General features: G+C 37.6%; 1 protein-coding gene across 2 annotated transcripts in view; it reads left to right on the top strand.

Annotated features, from left to right (window-relative positions):
- Positions 1-15732, top strand: part of LOC122084584 (ran-binding protein M homolog) — a 38178-nt gene extending 22446 nt beyond the window's left edge. Inside the window, exons 7-10 of one of the 2 annotated variants that reach the window (XM_042652947.1) lie at positions 2013-2081; positions 13905-13964; positions 14716-14802; positions 15229-15732. In XM_042652947.1, the coding sequence (XP_042508881.1) occupies positions 2013-2081; positions 13905-13964; positions 14716-14802; positions 15229-15510 (498 nt within the window). In that variant the 3' untranslated portion in view covers positions 15511-15732. The remainder of the gene's footprint in view (positions 1-2012; positions 2082-13904; positions 13965-14715; positions 14803-15228) is intronic. The other variant, XM_042652954.1, reaches the window with a different exon arrangement.
- Positions 15733-19129: the final 3397 nt, after the last annotated feature.

The raw sequence follows: 19129 nt of genomic DNA, 5'->3' as shown, positions 1-19129 counted from the left end.
AAAAAAAAAAAAAATACAGAGCAGTGACTCAGAGAGAGAGAGAGAGAGGGGGAAGAATGCTCACACGACCTTGCAAGTACCCTTCAGGCACTAAACAACTCAATTCAATTTATTCTTAAATCTGTCCAATACCTTGGGTTACATGCTCGTTTATATTAAACAGAAATAAAAACGTTCCTAATTAAAATCTAAAACTGAAATAGGAAAGAAACTCCCTAATTATTTCCTAAGATCAAAACTAAAAATATTAGAAATACAATAAATTCAATTTGAAAATTTTCTACTTAGCATAATAACTACCAAAATAAAATATTACATTTATTCCCAAAATAAGATTACTGAATCCTTCCCAAATTAAATAAATCCTAAAAGATCCTAATAGCTTTGGTTCCAAATTGGGAACTTTGATTCCAAATTGGATCCGGTTCATCTCCATCTAGATACCCATAGTCTCTCTCTCTCTCTCTCTCTCTCTCTCTCTCTCATACACACACAAATTTATACAAATATTTTCCTTTTCACTATTCTTGTCTAGCTGTGACGGCATTTGATAACTAATTTGATGGCATATAAATGAGGCTATGAAGGCAAGGGTTTCAGCTTCTAGATTAGTAATGATTAAGGTTTTCCAGTCATCCTTCCCTTTACTAATTCACCCTGCAAAAAAGTGATGGCATGAAAATGCTATGGCAATACATGAGAAAAAGTTGCATTATACATCCCTTTCAAAATGTGAAATCTATATTGGCTGTTATGTGGCTCAAGTGTAGACAGGAATGATCTATCTCTTTCTCCTTTCTCTTGTTGCAATGACATGAGCATCTGGCCCATGCCAACGGGGACAACTCGTAGTTTCATAAGTTCCACTTAACAGGCATGTTAACTAACATACTTTGAATGGAGCATTGAAAGATTGGCTGACGAATGATATTGATTGTGGACATGGTTTAAAGCATCTATCCATATTGACTTGGTACAGTATTTTAAAAGATGAAGCATATGCTTACGTATCGATTACGATTTGCTCCAATACGCAACGATACACATATATACGTACCAATACTTAATATATGTATCTACGGAAACCATTTCACTTTCAAAACAATGCATGTTCTTCTTGTTAGCGGTACTTAAGGTTCCAAAATTTGAAGCACAGCTAACTGCACAATCAATCTCCGTTTCATTTCTTGGACTTGAGGCTTTGAATTATTCATAAAAAACGACTCAAAATCTACAATCGAACTAATGTTTAGAGGTTGAATCATAAAAATCATCCATTGAAGCTAAACATAGGGCAAAACAAATAAGTTGAAAAAACTCGATTTTTTTCCGCAAATCTTTGTTTTACTTTTTTCTATTTTTTTTATTTTTTTTATTTTTTTATTTTTAGGTAGATTAAGGTAAAACAAGCTAAAACATTGCATCAACATGAACTATTGCCTCAATTTGTTCATATATTTTAAAATTTCTCAGAAAATCGACAATAGACTATTACTACATGTAAGAAACCTCATCCTTTATAATAATTGAATTGAATGCACATGTCTCTCAATATGGTGTTCTCCATTTTAGTATTTGTGCATGATACATGTTATATATTGCTTATTTGTACTGTTTTTTATGCAAAATTGTATCTCCATGTGTATCTTGTCCATTTCTGTGCGTATCTTTAGCGAATCTTGCATTCCCATTACGTCTACGGAAACCGATACTGATACTGTAATCCTTGATTATGGAACTTCCATTGTCCAAAATTTGAGTCAAAGGCCAGAGTTCTCAATACAAGCAATGGCATATCGATGCTAATTGCTAAGATTGATTGCCAATTGTTCGTGTTGTAATTATCATTTTCGTTTTCTTGCCAAGTTTTAAATCCTTAAAAATCTTTGCTCGTCTTCAGATGTTTCTGTCAGCATTTTTAGTGTTTGCATATCTTCTTTCCTGCTCCAATAAATAACGTAATATTTTATGGCATTAATCTTGATATACTTTATCCTATTTTTCTACTGAAGCTTATGAATAGTGGAGATCTTGATTCTGTGTTTGGCAAGCTTCGAGATTGGTATCCTCAGATATTACAGGTAGATTTCTTCACCTTTTGATATACACTGTAACTTATGTGTGTCTCGTTGTGGTATGCATTTTTTCAGTGTCAAAGGGCACACACAGTGCATGAGGCTCTTGCCACTGCGGGGTCTGGGGAGGTTCATAATGTAAGCAGCCTTACCCCCACTATGCGGAGAGGCTGTTTCCTGACTCAAACCCGTGACCACTAGGTCGCAATGAAGCAACCTTACCGCTGTGCTGAGGTCTGCAATGCATTTCTTCCGTGTAATATCAAGTGGGGTGCTAATGCAAAACACACTGTATGGGATGCCTAGATGATGATGATGTGAAACAAATTTGAATCTCAAGTTGGTTGTTCATCTGTCTTTCCCAACTTCCCTTTTACCTATTCAGTTACCGTGAATCCAATTGATGCTGAGGAAATATTCAAGGGAAAAGGAAACAAGAGCCTGGGCCCCCAGATAAGAGGTGTGCACTTCATTACCAGGCAAGGGGGGGGGGGAGGAGAGAGCAAAAAGAGAAATTATATCCATATCTGCTAAACCATTGGCTGGTGAAAACCAAGAACGAGGACCTGGGCCTACAAATAGTGAAAATCTACACTGACTGTTAACCACAGGGCCTGAGAGCTGAATCACATCTGCCCCTGAATTATCTTGATTACTACGTACATCTGGTAATTGATATCCAATTTCTGTGAAGCTGATTATGATTTTACGGCTTCCTTACCTAATGAGAGCTTGTATGAACAGGAGAATTGTAACCTAGAACTTTTTAACATTTCTTGCTCACTTACTTTCTGATTTTTATCTGATCATGTAAGTTTTAATATATCTGATGTTGCTATTGACTTGTATATAACTTTGACCAAAGAAGATACCTTATGGAAGCCTTTGAACAATCTAGTAATGTTTTGTGATTTCTGATTTATGGGGTCTGAATTTGTTCAATTTGTCTGCAGCATGTTGGGATGGCTGTACCATCCTGTGTATATGGATTTAAATTTGTTGGCCCCTAATCATCTTTCAACATTTATGAGAATTTTTCAAAGATCTAACTCAAGGAATCTAATCTGTGGTTTTAGAGTGCAATTTGGTGGAGATTGTAACTGTTTATTTCTTCCTTTGTATGAATCACATGAGTTGCTGAGATACCATAAGGATATTTACCAATTTAACTTGACTTGGGTTTGTCACTTGCATTGTACCACTTGAAATTAGGTTTCTTGTCTGAGTGGCACCAGCTTGGATGAAGTTCTGTTCTTTTTTGCTGGTTGATTTCAAAAGAACAAGACAAAGTTGGGGTCCAAAATATTTTCTTCTTTCCTTCACCACAGTTCTTCTTTCCCACCCTTCCCTTTTTTATATTAAGTTTTTAACAGATGACTTATTAAGAAATATCGAAGAAGAAATCAAGTAGACATTGTAGAGAAAATAGGGGGTTTTTTTCTTAATGAGTTTTAGAAAATAGGTTATTGAAAAACAGAATATAATTATTATTCCTTGTCATCCAATGGGAAAAAATCATGAGTTAAGTATTATATAGGAAACAGATGAAATAATACTCAGAATTAAGCAAAGATTACTTGAAAATGCAAGGAGTAAGTAGTTGTAGGCTTCATGGTTGTCATGGCGACTAGGTGGCAAGGCACACACCTATGTGTAGGCTAGTCACCCTAGGTGTGTTGTATATGACTATATGTATGATGATTATACTTATGTCCAACATAAAAGCTATATTAATACAATATGATGTAGATTGAGCCTGCAAAAGAAGAGGACTGCTAGTTCCATCAAACTAGACCAGCCAGCCCCATCAAGCCGACCCAAAACAAAAATTACTGTTCACGTGAACAGTAATTTGGTCCCTTTTTGTTTCCATTTTTGTGTTAACAAGTAGCCAAAGTTAGATTTAATCTTCTAGAAAGTTTCCCTATTGTCTTATGTTAGTTTCTTAGAGTACAAGTCAATAGTTAGTACTAAAAGTCATTAGTTTCTATTTTATGTTAGTTTCCTTTTTTTATTTTGTTTCTAAATTGTAATGTTGTACCCTCATTTATATAAGTGGAGTTGATGTAATACTTTGAGAATTAATGAAAGAACGAATTTTACAGCCATTGCTGCTCTTTATTCCTAAGATAGGATGCTCAACAGTTAGGATATCTATGGGTGAGAGTCTCAGGCTGAGATAGAAATTCTCCTACCCCTACCTCCATCTTCTTCTTCTATTTTTATCTTTCTCTACTGTTTAAAGTGAGATTGCAGTCTTCTAAGATTGCTGATTAGAAGACACACACAACCAGGTGACCGAGTCCAACTTCAGGGTTTACAGAAAGAATGTTCGAGTGCATAACCAGATCTCTAACCACTGCAGGATTTTGAGGGTTTGTTGAGGACCTTAGGAGTACCACTTGATCCAGATTTGAGGATCATCCGACACTTCCAACTCCGGTCCTTGAAGAATCACCAAAAGTTTCATTTTTCTTGCAACAAGCAGATCTCTCAATCCAGCTGGAAGAATTTGTTCAATTTTTTATGGTTCATTCTCTCATATAGGATCTCCATTCGATCCAAAGTTCAGCTCTATCTGAGCTATGCTTTGTGAGTTCTCAATTTTATCATATTTCAGCCCAGACTTTTAGATCTTGCCTGGGATTAGGTCCTATGTGATCTAGTCTTACATAAGATATGCTCCGATATCCTTTTTTGGTGAGTTCGATATGATTCGATATGAGACTAATACAATATGATATGGTGTGATACTGGTAAAATGCGACTTAGGAACTGTGAGTGAGATGCAAAACTGAGAGCAATTGATATGAGTTAAAGGAAATCATCTAACATAAAAGACGATTCTAATCTGCACCATTTCATCAAGTTTTGGTGACATATAGTGTTCATATCATGGATTGAAATAGATTTGTGCGAGAAAGCGGTAAAATTGCAAAGCTCTTTGTTTTTTTGGGTGCTTACATAACTTTTATATTGGGGTTATGCATCACTAGGTTAGGTAAAAACGACTCAAATCCTTGCATCAGGATTATATTTTACACAGTGCATAATAAAGTGTTTTATTCTTCAAAACTGTATTTTATATGTATCATAAGCACATCCATGCATTTCTTGATCATTTCCATCGATATCTTTAGCGTATCTTGCATCTTTCCGGTCCTATGATTGATACCTGATACCGATACTTAAAGCCTTGGCGTGCAGTTGCCGTGGACCCAAGAAAGAGCTTGGATGCTTAAGCGACATTTTTGACAACTATAGTAGGTTTTTTCACAACTAATTTTAGATCTGGGTTTCTAAAACTTGAACTCAGGAGATTTTCCACGAGACTGCAATAATGAAATTCTTGAGATCACTTATAGTTGTCAATCTGCTGCCTAGGCATTGGGATTTTCATGGTTTGTCCTTGTGATTAGTTGCCAAGCTGTCTAGGTTCCTATGTCCCAAATACCTGTGGAATAGAGAGCGAAAAGAGGTTGGGGAGGGGGTGGGGGGAAGGGGAATAGTTGGGGAAGAGGGAAGAATATGAAGAAAATGGAGTAGTAGTAGCAGCTGCCACTGCCATAGAAGAGTTGTGATGGAGAGTCGGTAAGGGAAGGGAAGAAATCCTTGACAGAACTTAGAGTTGCAGGGGAGGGAGAGGAGTTGCAAAGAAATAGTGGGGAGGAGGTCACACGACCTTGCAAGTACTTATCAGGCACTAAACAATTCAAATTCACTCCATTCTCAAATCCGCCCAATAACTTGGGTTTACTTCCCGTTATATAATAAACTGAAATTAAAACTTTCCTAATTAAAATCTAAAATTGAAATAGAGACTTCTAATGTGAATGGAAGATGGGAGGTACTTGGTATTCTTCTTCTGATTTGTCTTCGACAACTTCCAGAATCAAGTTCTTCAACAGTTCTCCCGACCGTTGTATCGTCAACATCGATGGGGAAGGAGAAGATTATGACTCCATTTCAACTTTTCATATATTTATAGGTAAAATAGAAGGCTTATCTATTTGATATATCAACCCATTTATATTTAGAAGTAAATAACAAACTTCTTATGATGTTGATCAAGCTTGCACTAGGAAGGGGCTGCTAGCCCCATTGAACCAAGTCCAATCTTGGACCAGCCAGCCCATCGGACAGCAGCTTCTCAGCCCAGATTTGGGTAGTCACTTGGTTTCCTTTTTGGACTTTCAGGCCAGCTTAGCAGCAGCCCATCTTCCCATCAACCAGCTGTGTTTTGGCTTCCAGTTTTTGTCTTCAAAAGGATCTTCTAGAAGTACTTACAGGTGCCCTTAGAAGATAGCAGCTTCAAAGAAGAGTTCCAGCAGCTATTGAATTGACCAAGATAGCCTAGGATTTAGTTTCTATTTTGATTGTCCAAGTTAGTTTCCTATTTTTTTAGTCAAGTAGTTTCTATTTTGTAACTTAGGCTAATTTTTATTTTATTTTTTATGTTCTGTTGTTAGTTACTAAATTACTCCTCTTTTTTTATTTTTTATTTATTTATTTTTTTTTTATTTTTTATGGTAAGATGAGGAAGTAGATAACAGCCAGGAGTCTTGGACTCTAGACGTCCTGGTAAGCGTGGGCTTTGTGTGAACCACAACTCACCAACTGCACTAGGAAGTTGTTAAATTACTCCTAATAGGTTAGCAAGTTAGAAGTAATTTAGGAAGTTTATTTCCAATTTTTAGTTTCCTATTTCAGAAATCAGCTATGTAAGCCTATAAGGAGGCACCCATCGATTGTACTAAAGACAGAATTGATTATTGAATTGTGAGTAAAAACTCATGTCTGTGATCTTTGTTCACCCTCCCCCAACCATCAAAGCTATTGAGTCTCTTATCAGCTCTTTTCTCTAAAAGGGATCCGATTCCACCAAGTTCCTCCGCCCCTCCAGTTGGAGTTTTGTCTGCCTCCCTAAAGCTGAGGGAGGTCTTGGCATCAGGTGCATTAAAGACATGAATGCAGCCATGGTTGTCATGGTGCCAAGGCGAACCAAGGCGGTGGAGGGTTGCCTAAGCACTTAGGCGAGAAGGGGCCCGCCTTAAGGCGAACAAGGCGACCAAGTGTTATTTTTTATTTTTCCTATTTTCTAACATTATTTAGTAAGCTATATATACCTTGTATCATAAAAAATAAAGATTAAGCAACATCAAGTAATTAAAAATCAACAATTAGCCATATTAAATCATAAAAAAATAACATTAAGTCATATTAAGTTATAAGAAATCAATATTTAGATAAATGCTCTTGTTCTATAATAAGTTTGACTGATCAAATGATTTTATTTTTATATGAGACTTTTTGTATTAGTTATAACATAAAACCAACTTTCTAACAAGTCTAAGATTACTTAAATATGAGTTCTAATGACAAAGTTATGCTCCGGTCAAACTTAATTTTAAGTGCGCGAATGCTATTAAAATCGCCTGAATAAAAATAATTTTATGGTTATAAAAAAAAAAATATTATGTCACCGGACTTTTGGTGTTTAGCAATGTATTAACATGATAGAATTTATAAAATTTTCATAATTGAGAAAAACCCCAACATTTAAAAGTTGAAAATCGCCCCTATAACCAAAATCTAGTTTTTGTTCTTGGGTTGGGGGGTTAACTTTTTATCCTTTTGGAATTTGATTTTTAAAGTATTTTTATTGCATTCAAATAGGGGGTATTTGCCTATTTATGAATAATATCTTAAGTAAATGAAAAACACAAGGCGACATGCAGTGCAACATGGCGACTGTCGCCTTGGCCCCAAGCAAACCGCCTGGACGCCTAGTCGTCGCCTAGGCGACACCTTGACAACTATGAACGCAGCTGACATCCTCAAGCTGATATGGAGAATTGCCTCTAAAAAGAACAGCATCTGGGTCTCCTAAGTCTACTCTTAGCTTCTGAAATCCAACTCCGTTTGTTCCACTGTTCCGGGTCCTGACTCGTTAGAGGCTATCACCTATACCATAGGGAACGAAGCTTCTACTTCTCTTTGGCTGGATCCCTGGCACTCTTCAGAAGTACATCTTCTCAATCCCAGCACTGTTTACTCCTCGGGGTTGGACAGGATGGCTCCTGTCTCCTCCATCCTCCGTAATGATGGATGAGCCTCCTCTCCCCTTCCTCCTTCTCTGAATAGTATCTGGACCTCTCTTCCAGCTCTTCCCCCTAGGCATGGAGAGAGGGAGGACTCTATTCTTTGGAATCCTTCTCCTACCAAGACATTCAACTCTTCTTTTGCCTAGGACTTTGTTAGGACTAAAGCCCAGCCTGCCCTTTGATGCAAAGTCCTATGGTTCAAAGGCCACATCCCTCGCCACAGCTTCACAGCATCCACCACCACATTCCAGGCCCCCCCCCTATTGTTGCCTTTGCTGGAGAGGAACTGAGGATGTTGATCATCTCTTTTTCTCCTACACTTTCTCTTCTTCAATCTGGAAGTCCTTTCTCGCTATTGGCCCTCTAGTAGGAGAGTTCTCTCTCTTAGTAGGGAATGGCTTTGGATTGATATGACCTTTTATGGCTCCACCATTTGTGACACCGTTGCTAAGCTCGCCTTTTGTGCCACCATCAACCATCTTTGGATGGAGAGGAACCTTCGTAGATGGACGTCCAACTCCCGCTCCTTTGAAAGGATTTGGAATGCCATCTCATTTGAGATCTCCACCAAAATTGCTACCCTCTTGCTCTGCCCGGTCCGTGACGCTCCTAGAAGTAGGCTTATTGTTGATTCCTAGAATCTTCCATCTTCTATTCCCCCCTTTTCCCCTTGAGGGTTTGTATCCATTAGAGGTTTTCTCCTTTTTTCTGTTTGGGTTTGTTCCTTTAGCTGGTCGTGTGCCTCCCTCCCCCCCTCTTTTTTTCCCTTATATATTTTTTCTTCTTGGATTAATATATACTTTATTCATAAGAAAAAAAACTCATGTTTGAAAGGCTGCTGAGAGGTGAGACCGTGAGATGAATAATCCCTTGAGGTGTGTGATACCCAAAACCTGAGGGGGTGAGATACCCATTCCTTACTTCTCCCCCCTTTTCATCCCCTTTCTCTCTGTTTGCTGTGAGAGTGTTTGAGTGATCATTACAAGCTTGTTTGAAGTTCAGAAGCCTCATTAAAAGGTTCAATTGAAGCAGCCAAGAGTAGAGATCGAAGTTAGCCCTAGTGTCAGGGTCTTGAAGGAGATCAACCAAGCCAGATCTCCCCAACCAGAAGGCCAATCTTCAAGCCCTTTTGGGGTCTCCTTCCATCCCCCAAGAGGCCCACTCGACCCAAGTTTGGTGACCAACTAAAGTTCCCATCTGTTCTTGGAGGCTGACATTAGTTTCCTAATTGGGAACTCTTCTCAATCTCCCAAACCTGAGGTAAGGTTACAAAACCCTTTGGAGGGTTTGATCCGCACCACAAGAGGAGCAATTGACCAGAAGTTGAACCCCATCAGAGCTCCCTATAGCCAGCTGTAGGCTCCCTCCTATTCATCCAGATTTCTGTGAGTTCCTTTGGACCTCTGATCTGTAAATCAGATCTGGTCTTCGGATTGGAGTTAGAAAAACAACTGGGGTTGTTCACCTTAGTGAACCAGCCTTACATCCTCTTATTTTATGCAATAGACCTTCAAAACTAAAACTAATAGGGAAAAAAAACTAATTTTTCTAGTTTAAAAATTTCACTTTCATGTGGAACAACTAATAAAGAAAAGGAAAGTGTTGACCTACGCCTACCCTGCTTCTCTTGCTTCTCAACAAATATGTTCTGGATAGATTACAACAACAAACAACAACAAACATAACCTTATCCCAACTAGATGGGGTCGGCTACATGGATCCAATGCAGTAAAGTAATAGAAAGTAATGAAGCATAAAAGATAAGTTAAAAGGAGAAAAAAGTTTAGAGGGTATCATAGAATATAGAGACACATCATGGAAACATCTCTTATAGGGGGTCAGCGACACAGGTTCTTGTCCTCCACAAAACTCTATCCGAAGTCACACTAGGATCGAGCCCTACAATTTGCATATCTTGTCGTACCACCTCGTTAATAGTCATCTTAGGTTTGCCCTTACTTCTAGCGCTTTCCCAATGAATCTGGTCATTCTTCCGTACCGGGGCCTCCATTGGTCTCTGTTGGACATGGCCATACCACCTGAAACGGCTCTTGCGGAGTTTGTCATGGATTGGTGCAACCCTCACTTCATATCTCATATTCTCATTTCTTACCTTATCTATCCTGGTCTTCCTGCACATACCTCTCAACATTCTCATTTCAGCTACACTCAGTTTGTCCACATTACTTTTCTTGGTGGCCCAACATTCTGCTCCATACATCATAGCCAGTCGTATCACTGTCCTGTAAAATTTTTCCTTGATTTTAATAGGTATTCTTTTGTCATATAATACTCCGGACGCGCCTCTCCACTTCATCCACCACACTTTAATCCTATGAGCAACATCATCCTCTATACCTCCCTCTTTGTCAATGATAGACCCCAAGTCTTTAAAACAGTCCCTCGGAGGTAATTCTTGTTCCCCAAGCTTCACCACTCCCTCCCCTCCTTTAGATTGACTGAAGGGGCACAACATATATTCTGTCTTCGTCCTGCTTAACCTAAAACCTCTTGATTTCAAGTTTGATCTTCATAGCTCTAGTTTAGTATTAATCCCATCCACAGTTTCATTTATCAGGACAATATCATCCGCAAATAGCATACACCACGGGGCTGAGTCTTGGATGTGCGTCGTTAGGTCATCCATAATGAGTGCAAACAGATAGGGGCTTAGAGCAGATCCTTGATGTAACCCAATTGTGATCGAGAATTCGTTACATTGTCCGTCTCGTTTTCACATTCGTCAACGTTCCCTCGTACATGTCCTTAATTATATCCACATAGTTAATCTGACCCCTCTTCTGAAGGACATGCCAAATTAGTTCTCTCGGGACTCTATCATGTGCTTTCTCTAGGTCAATAAAGACCATATGTAGATCCTTTTTGTGGGCTCTAAAAACTTCCACAAGCCTCTTTAGGAGATAAATGGCTTTTGTTGTTGATCTCCCTGGCATAAAACCAAAGTGGTTATCCGATACCTTGGTTTTCTTTCTTTGGTGGGCCTCAATAACCTTTTCCCATAGCTTCATAGTTTGGCTTATAAGCTTTATGCCTCTATAGTTATTGCAGTTTTGGACATCTCCTTTGTTTTTATAAATCGGAACCACAATGCTTCTCCTCCACTCATTTGGCATATGTTTTGTACTCAAGATCTATGCCACATTCTCCCAAAATAATTAAGAAGAAAAGTGACAGCAATTCTTAGCTTCTATGCAACCACAATCTTTTTTTTCTTTTTAATGTGGGGCCATAAAGTGCCCCAACTTGTAGACACTCCAAGTCACGGACATGGGTGATGTTTAAGGGGTCTAATAAACCCTATTCCCACAAAAAATGGCCCCACTAGCTTCAGACAAGAATACATGAAACACTAACTGAAAGGAAATTGTAATTAAACTAAACCAAATAACTAAAATTGAAACCCAAATTCAGATCCAATCATAGCCAGCCTTCTATAATTTACTAAAAAGTGCAGGAAGCTGCAAAACTGATGGAAATTTTAAGTAGTTGTAGTACTTTGATTGAAAAGCTTCCTTTTCAAATCTTGGCTCAATCGGACATTTAAAAGGTTCATGGTATCCACCCAGTGCTGTTTTGTCTATTATGATCAGGATTCACTGATTCTGTTTCCTGGTCTTTTCTTCTTCTTCTTCTTCTTTTTATTTATTATTATTATTATTATTATTATTATTTTTTTGAATTGGCATATACTTCTTGGAACATCCAACTCCAAAAGGGGAGAGGGAAAGAATTGGGGTTTTGGGAGGGGGGGAGAGAGAGAAAATACAAACAAAAGCTGAAAACATGGAAAGAAACACAGCCTAAATCAAAAGAAGATCTATGCATTGGACGGAGATCTAAAGATAAGTTCCAAGTAGAGGCAACATGATGATTCCATGCTGACGAGATGCATGGCCTGATGGATACTTTGGAACGCACATCAAAAGTGATGGGAGTCCAATTTCTGATCTTGTGATCTAGAGTTGCCTCTACAAAGCCTGATATTGCGCTCTTTCCATATATGATAGACCAAAGCCCCAAAGTAAGCTTCCCAAGGGAGTCAATGCAAGTCTTCCCATTAAAAAGGTCAAGAATCTACTTCCATTAGCTATCAAAGGATCCGCATTTGAAAGTTGAAAATCGCTCCTACAACCAAAAATCCAATTTTTGTTCTTGGACTGGGGGTTTGACTTTTTATCAATTTGGAATTTGATTTTTAAACTATTTTAATTGAATTCAAATAGGGGGTATTTGTTTATCTATGAATAATATCTCAAGTAAATGAAACAGAAAAGGGAGAGCTTGCGATCAGGAAAATCTCCTAAATTTCAGAAGATTCGCTCTCAGATTCTGCAGCCTGTGTATAGGAAACCTGGTGGGGTTCTGATTAGGCGCTTGTGGTTACTGTCTCCTAGAATTCTGGAAATGTATCCTCAGTCCAAGCTGTTTCTTGCATGTGAAGATCTACTCTGTCTTGAAGACAACAGCTATGGGGCCCAATTAAATAAGTGATTGCGTGGATTAAAGATTCCTAGATTTTCAGAATAATTTCACTAAGTAATGCAGGGTTCTTTCTTTAGTTATTTATTTTAAAAAAAGCGTAGTCACGATACAGGGTATATGTCTTGTCCTTATTTTATTTTATTTTATTAGTTTCTTTTTTAGTCCAAGTTGCTGTCCATGTAGGGAAGGGTTTCTAGTTAGTTTACATTTTTGGTCTTTTATTTAAACAATGGAATGCTGTAGTAGAAAGAATGATTGGGGAAATATTTTAGCCTTGAGCTCGTGTGTTCTGTCAGAGATGTATCATGGTTCTCTGGGATCCAAACTGCTCTACTGTGGGATGCAGTAGGGAAACCTTGGTAGGATGCCAAGGCTGGAGATTGGTTGGAAGCCTTTCTCTCCAGTTGGTTAGAAGTGAACATATCCTTTGTGATGTGGCAGATAAGCCAGCAGGCTGGACTGGCTGCTGACTGCCGTTGCTAGTTCCTTGGTTCCAAAAATTCACTCTGTTTTTTTCTAATTTGAACAACTTAATAAACAAAATGAGAAACATTGTCTTACTGTCTTTGTTCTTGCGGAACTTAGCATTGTTTTATTAGAAGAGTAAAAGAGGGAATATTTTTTTTTTATTCAACGGAGGGGGTAAGTAAAAGTACCCCTGCTTGTGGCCTTGTCAAATCACTGACATGATCCTGGTGGCTGGGCTTGTCAATCCCATACTCGGGCCCCAAGTCTTCAGACACCAGGTAGAAATAGGTCCTACATCAAATAATGAATTAATGATGATGTTTTTTATTTTCATAGTTTCATATTATTAACTTGTTTAGCTTGATTGTGTTGACTGTCAAGTTGACTCTGTATTTAGGTTCCCTCAACCATTTCTGAGCATTTTTTGGTGTTCCTTTCGTTAAACGCTTGAGCTATCCAATTCATTTGATACTATGTATTGCCTGCTGCTAATCTGGTGACCAATTTTTCATTGATGTTGATTATATCCCTTGCTTTTTCTAAGCTTTTAAGTTATTTAGGGTGGTGTATATTTTCTATTACAGCTGCAGTAGTTTTTCCCCTTGATTTTTTTTACATGGATTGGTGGTCTTCAAAATATTCTGTTTTCTATTTTATTAACATCTATATCATTATGTGGATTAAAATATTATCATTCTTTGGTTCAGTGATCTTTCTGACTAGCTGACATTTATAAAATGTTTGCTTCCTGCAGAATAAATCATCCACTATTTTTTTTCTACTGCATTGTCAGAAATATATTGAACTTGTTCGGGTAAATATCTTCTCTTTATATATTTTTCTTGAAAGTGAACATCTATTTAATGAAAATGGTTTATGTTATATGCAATTTTTGGCATGCTACCATGCTTTGTTTTGGTTTCATTTAATGCTCTCCAAGGCAAGTTGATGAGTGATTCTAGATGCTGGAGAGGACTTAATAGTCTATTTCCTTGAGAAATTGAGTCAGCTTCCCACGGACTATTTAATATGGGAAAAAGAACACTGCCCAGGAGCATCCTTCTAAGTATATGCATTTTTCTAAACAAAAGAGTTAAATCATCTTGCGAGTTCATAATTGTGTACTTTTGCAGCTAAATGTTATAATTTTTGGATATAGCAATGTGTCCAGACCATTAGCTTGTTTGATTATTGGGGAACTGTATATACTTGTATTGTATGATGTGTCTGTGTACTCATTCCTACCTGGTGATGCATACTAGCCGAGTCCCTATATCCTAAGATGTAATGATCTGATGGATTCTTACCCAGAAAAAAGAAAAAGAAAAGAAAAATGATCAGATGGATTCCACTGGTAGACATATACCCACACTTGAGCCCACGCAACTTAGTAAATACCACATTATTTGATATGGTCTGCTAGATATGTTGTCATTATTTCCATGTACTTTATTCTAGTCATGCATATTTTTGTTTGTTCAATATCCATATTAAGTATACCACAAATAAATGGTTGCTTATCAATTGTGTTAATATAGAAGACATGTTGTGTGGTTCATATATAGGTTGGGGACATTGAGGATGCTGTGAAATATGCTAGGGCTGAATTGGCGAGATTTTTTGGGATTGCACAGATACCTTATATACTTCAGGTACTATCAACATCGTGGTCTGAAGTGTGAATGATTTTCCAATTGACTGCATTGTCTGATGCACACATGCAAAATGGGCATTAAAGTTTGATATTTGGACAGCTGGGAATAAACTAGAAAATTCTGAAACAATGGACCACCCATCCAAGTGGTTCAGTATGTGACCCATAAAATTATATCCAAAATCTAGTAAGTGATGATAGCTCGAAGACCGGATGAGGGAAAAAAAATGTGGTACATATTTCCAACCAGTCTTCGAGACATTATCACTTATTTATTTGTTAAACCCTTTTGTAAATTTCCTATAATGTTAAATTCTGTATATCCTTTGCATTAATGCAAGTAATAATAGTTTGAAAATCCAGAATTTGTATACTTTGGTGGGCGATGTTTCTGAATGTTTCTGAAGTGATGCATCTTTTCCAGGACTGCATTGCTTTGTTGGCATACGAAGAACCCATGAAATCACCTGTTGCGTATCTTCTTGATTTATGCCAGAGAGAAGTCGTGGCAGATGCACTCAATTCCATGGTATTGTCAACGAATCCCCGCCTGAAAGATCCAGAGAGCTGTTTACAGTCATGCCTCGAGAGGTTGCTGAGGCAGCTGACTGCTTGTTGCTTTGAGAGAAGGTCATTGAATGGTGATCAAGGAGAGACATTCCAACTGCACAGGGTTCTACAGAGCGAGGAGGAGGGGAAGTCCTAACGTATATTTGCACTTTGCCCCTCTATATGACTCTCCCTTCTTCCAATGGCTTACTCTTGTGCGGATGACATTACTTGTATAGGTGAAATTGGTTTCAGCTTTGGGCATGCTGGTGTAGAGGCCCCGCTATTTTATATACTGTTCAGGATGTGGGAATAAGTTGAGCTTCAGCCCACATGTTTGAGGATTATTAATGATAAGCCAATATACCCTATTTAGATATATATGTGTCAGTTTATCTTTTTATCTTTGATGGGAATATTTGTATGATAGGAAACCGCACAGGCGTCTCACTGGTTAAGTTTCATTGCTTAAAAACTAGGGGATGTGTCTTAAACGTGAGTGGAAAGAGAACAAACTCACTCCATTTTGTTTTTCACTTGAGCTGTGTTTTGGATTGTCCAGAGAAAGGTAGTGTGAATATGGGAGTATACTTCCTTTCCATTACATTAATTTTTCATGCATTTGGGCTGTTTTGAGAATTTATACTGGACTTGACACCTTTTGACAGTTGTTCATACTTTCTCAAATAGATTTCCTATTAGGCTTGATCAAATTTGGTTAGATATATAGGTAAGCCAGTTCAATACTCAAATAGCTCGCAAAGGACCATGATTGGGGTATTTTGGAAGTTGGTGTGACTTGAATGAGGTACAAAACTGGTGACACTTCCAGTTTTTGTAATTGACCATGGAACTGGTTGTCCCTAGTCTGAATTATATAATTCTCATAAGCTGGAAAATTTTTTGCTTTTCCCCTCCATCCAATATAATGAATTTGTTTAAACAGTTGCCCAATATGATTATGCACAAAAGTAATAGTTTGATGTCAACTGGGACAAATGTAAATATTTTAGTTTTCTTATCTTGATGAATGAACTGTTATTTTCACTCTGAAAAAAAAAATCAGCTTTGGAATTCACCATATGAGAAAAGAAGTTGGTGGGGCTCACCCTCACCTAGGGGTTTTTGGCTTTTGGGGGGTTGGGTTGATGGTGTTATAGTGCTAAAAGAGGGGTAATTTTTAAAGGGATGATGTTCTCTGTTGGGAGTGTTGGGGGTGCACCTTCCGCCAACACCCCCATCTCTCTCCAAAATAATTGGGTAAAATTTTCCTATTACCCATAACTGCAGGCGTCGAAATGGAATCCCAGTCCGACTAGAAGGGGTATTTTAGAAAATACTGAACCTAAGCGGTGTATTTGTGAACCATAGGCATAGGGGATTTTTCTATTTCAATACATTCAATTATTGGCAACTGGAAATTTCCTGCTACCAGGTAGCAGTAACTTTATTCTTTATTTTTTTTTCTGAAATGACCTAAATGGGTAGTGTTCAATCTTTGCACACCAATTTGAACCTAGTTTTCTTAGACATCAGGAAATACCTCAACAACAGTTAACCCCCTCCACACCTGAACCTCTTCTTTTTACAATATCAAACTCAACTTTATTATCATGATTGTGCCATTGTCTCGAACCCCTGTCTTAATGTTTGTGGAAAGAAAATGTCTCTCACTCTTGAGTCATGTCCGACTGCTTGATGATAGGAAATTCTGTTGAAACAGGCACACGGGGTCTCCTACTTTGGATGCAGCAAGTTAAATTGAAGGGATGGAGCATCAAGGAAGTCTAGAACAGCTCTAAAGATTTAGAGAACACTTACTTTTTGACCTGACAAACACGTCATTGCCTCTGAGCATTGCCTTTTTATTTTTGGATGTGTATAATCTCCTCTTTAATCTGTTCGTTTGGCTCAGGCCTACAAATGAGGTGGTTGTTCTTTTAGCCAGATTAGTCAAAAAACTATGGCTGAAAAATCGCTTGCCTTTTTTTAATCATGAGTCATGACAACAATATTCTTACTCATTTACTTTAATTTTAACTTTGTTTTTTGAATAAAAAAAAATATTGAACCTAGTTTCCCCGAGGAGATTTTTTTTACTCTTTGTTAGCACATAAAAGGGCGTCTTTTCATGTCATTAGAGATTATATCATTACCATTATAGGAAACATCAACAAATATGAAATTAAACAAACACAAATCCGTACAACACAGAGATTTAACAAGGTTCACACACGGATTTAGTGTGCTACGTCCTCGGGCGAAGAAGAAGATGTTTCACTATGTAGAAGAGAGATTATACCCAAACAACGTCGAGAAAACTTGCTCTGAAACCCTACATCAAAAAAACCCCCAAATTACAATGACTTGCTCAACAAGACAATAATACATTATATACTTCTCCAAGTCATGGGTTGATCATCGGGTCATAATCGATCAGGTCAAACATACCACAACCCCATACGAGTAAACTGGCTAGGAACCCCCAAGTAGCAAGCAACGACCACATAGCAAACCACCACCGAGCAACCTCAACAACCCTCTTCCACTCCCGAGCAGATGCCACCAGCTTCACCTCTAGCTCTACTTTAGGAAACAATCTCTTCTCCAAATGGTGGTAAGACTTTATATATTATGATCCTTCCCAGATCTATAGCGATGGGAGTCTCGTGCACTCGATATGCTTTTTTTTTGTCATCCATGCGAAAGATTTTTAGGATAAAAAAAATCCTCTTAAATAGATCGTGTGGAAAAACTATGCCAAAATTAATACATTATAAAATAAATGATAGGACACTGGAGTCGCACATATGAATATTCAAATTCTTAAAGTATGGACTTGGGAAAACAATTATTTATATCGGATTTGAACAACATTAGTGTTATATCCTCTCAAATTTCACTCCATTTACATCCTCAGAAGAATTTTGGAGGCATATGTTTGATTCCAGATGAGCACATGTACTCCTATCCTTTGTTTGACCTGTGAACTGCTATTTTTAGCAATTAACACATGGTTTTAAGTATCTTCGATACCGATACGATACCCTCCGATACGTATCTTAAATTTAGTCGGTCGATACGATATACACCGATACGATACATTGATTTTTTTAAATCATTTCGTATCGATATATATCCTACAATACATACCAATATGCATAAATACACCACTAATACACATCGATACAATACGACATGCCTCGATACGACTCTATGAAAAATATAAAATTGAGGTAAATACGTTTCGGTATGTATTGGTACGTATTGGTGAGTATCGGTATGTATCGATATATATCAGCATGTATCGGTGAGTATCGATATATATATATATATATATCGGTACGTATCGGTGAGTATCGATACGTATCGGCGCTACGGTCATATAATGGCCAATATGGGTAATTTTTCAGAAAAAAAAACTATTTTTTTAAGGGATTTCTCTCTAACTAAAGTGGAAATTAAGGTTGGGAACAAGGATTTTACATTTATGGGACAACTACAGACCTTGAATTCTTAGTACGATACCCTCAATTTAGTGTTTATGCATAATACATGTTATCAATAGCTTTTTTTAACAAATTCTTTATGCAAAAGTGTTTAAAAAAATGTTTCCTATCCATTTATGTGTGTATTTTTAGCGTATCTTAGTGTATCTCCGATACGATACGATACCCTCCGATACGTATCTTAATTTTGATCAACCGATACCGATACTTTAATCCTTGAATTAACATTATATTTAAAAATCAAAGATTATTTATTTATTTATTTGT

This window comes from Macadamia integrifolia, chromosome 1 (assembly GCF_013358625.1).
Source record: "Macadamia integrifolia cultivar HAES 741 chromosome 1, SCU_Mint_v3, whole genome shotgun sequence".
NCBI lineage: Eukaryota > Viridiplantae > Streptophyta > Magnoliopsida > Proteales > Proteaceae > Macadamia > Macadamia integrifolia.
This window is presented reverse-complemented; position numbering and strand designations above follow the sequence as displayed.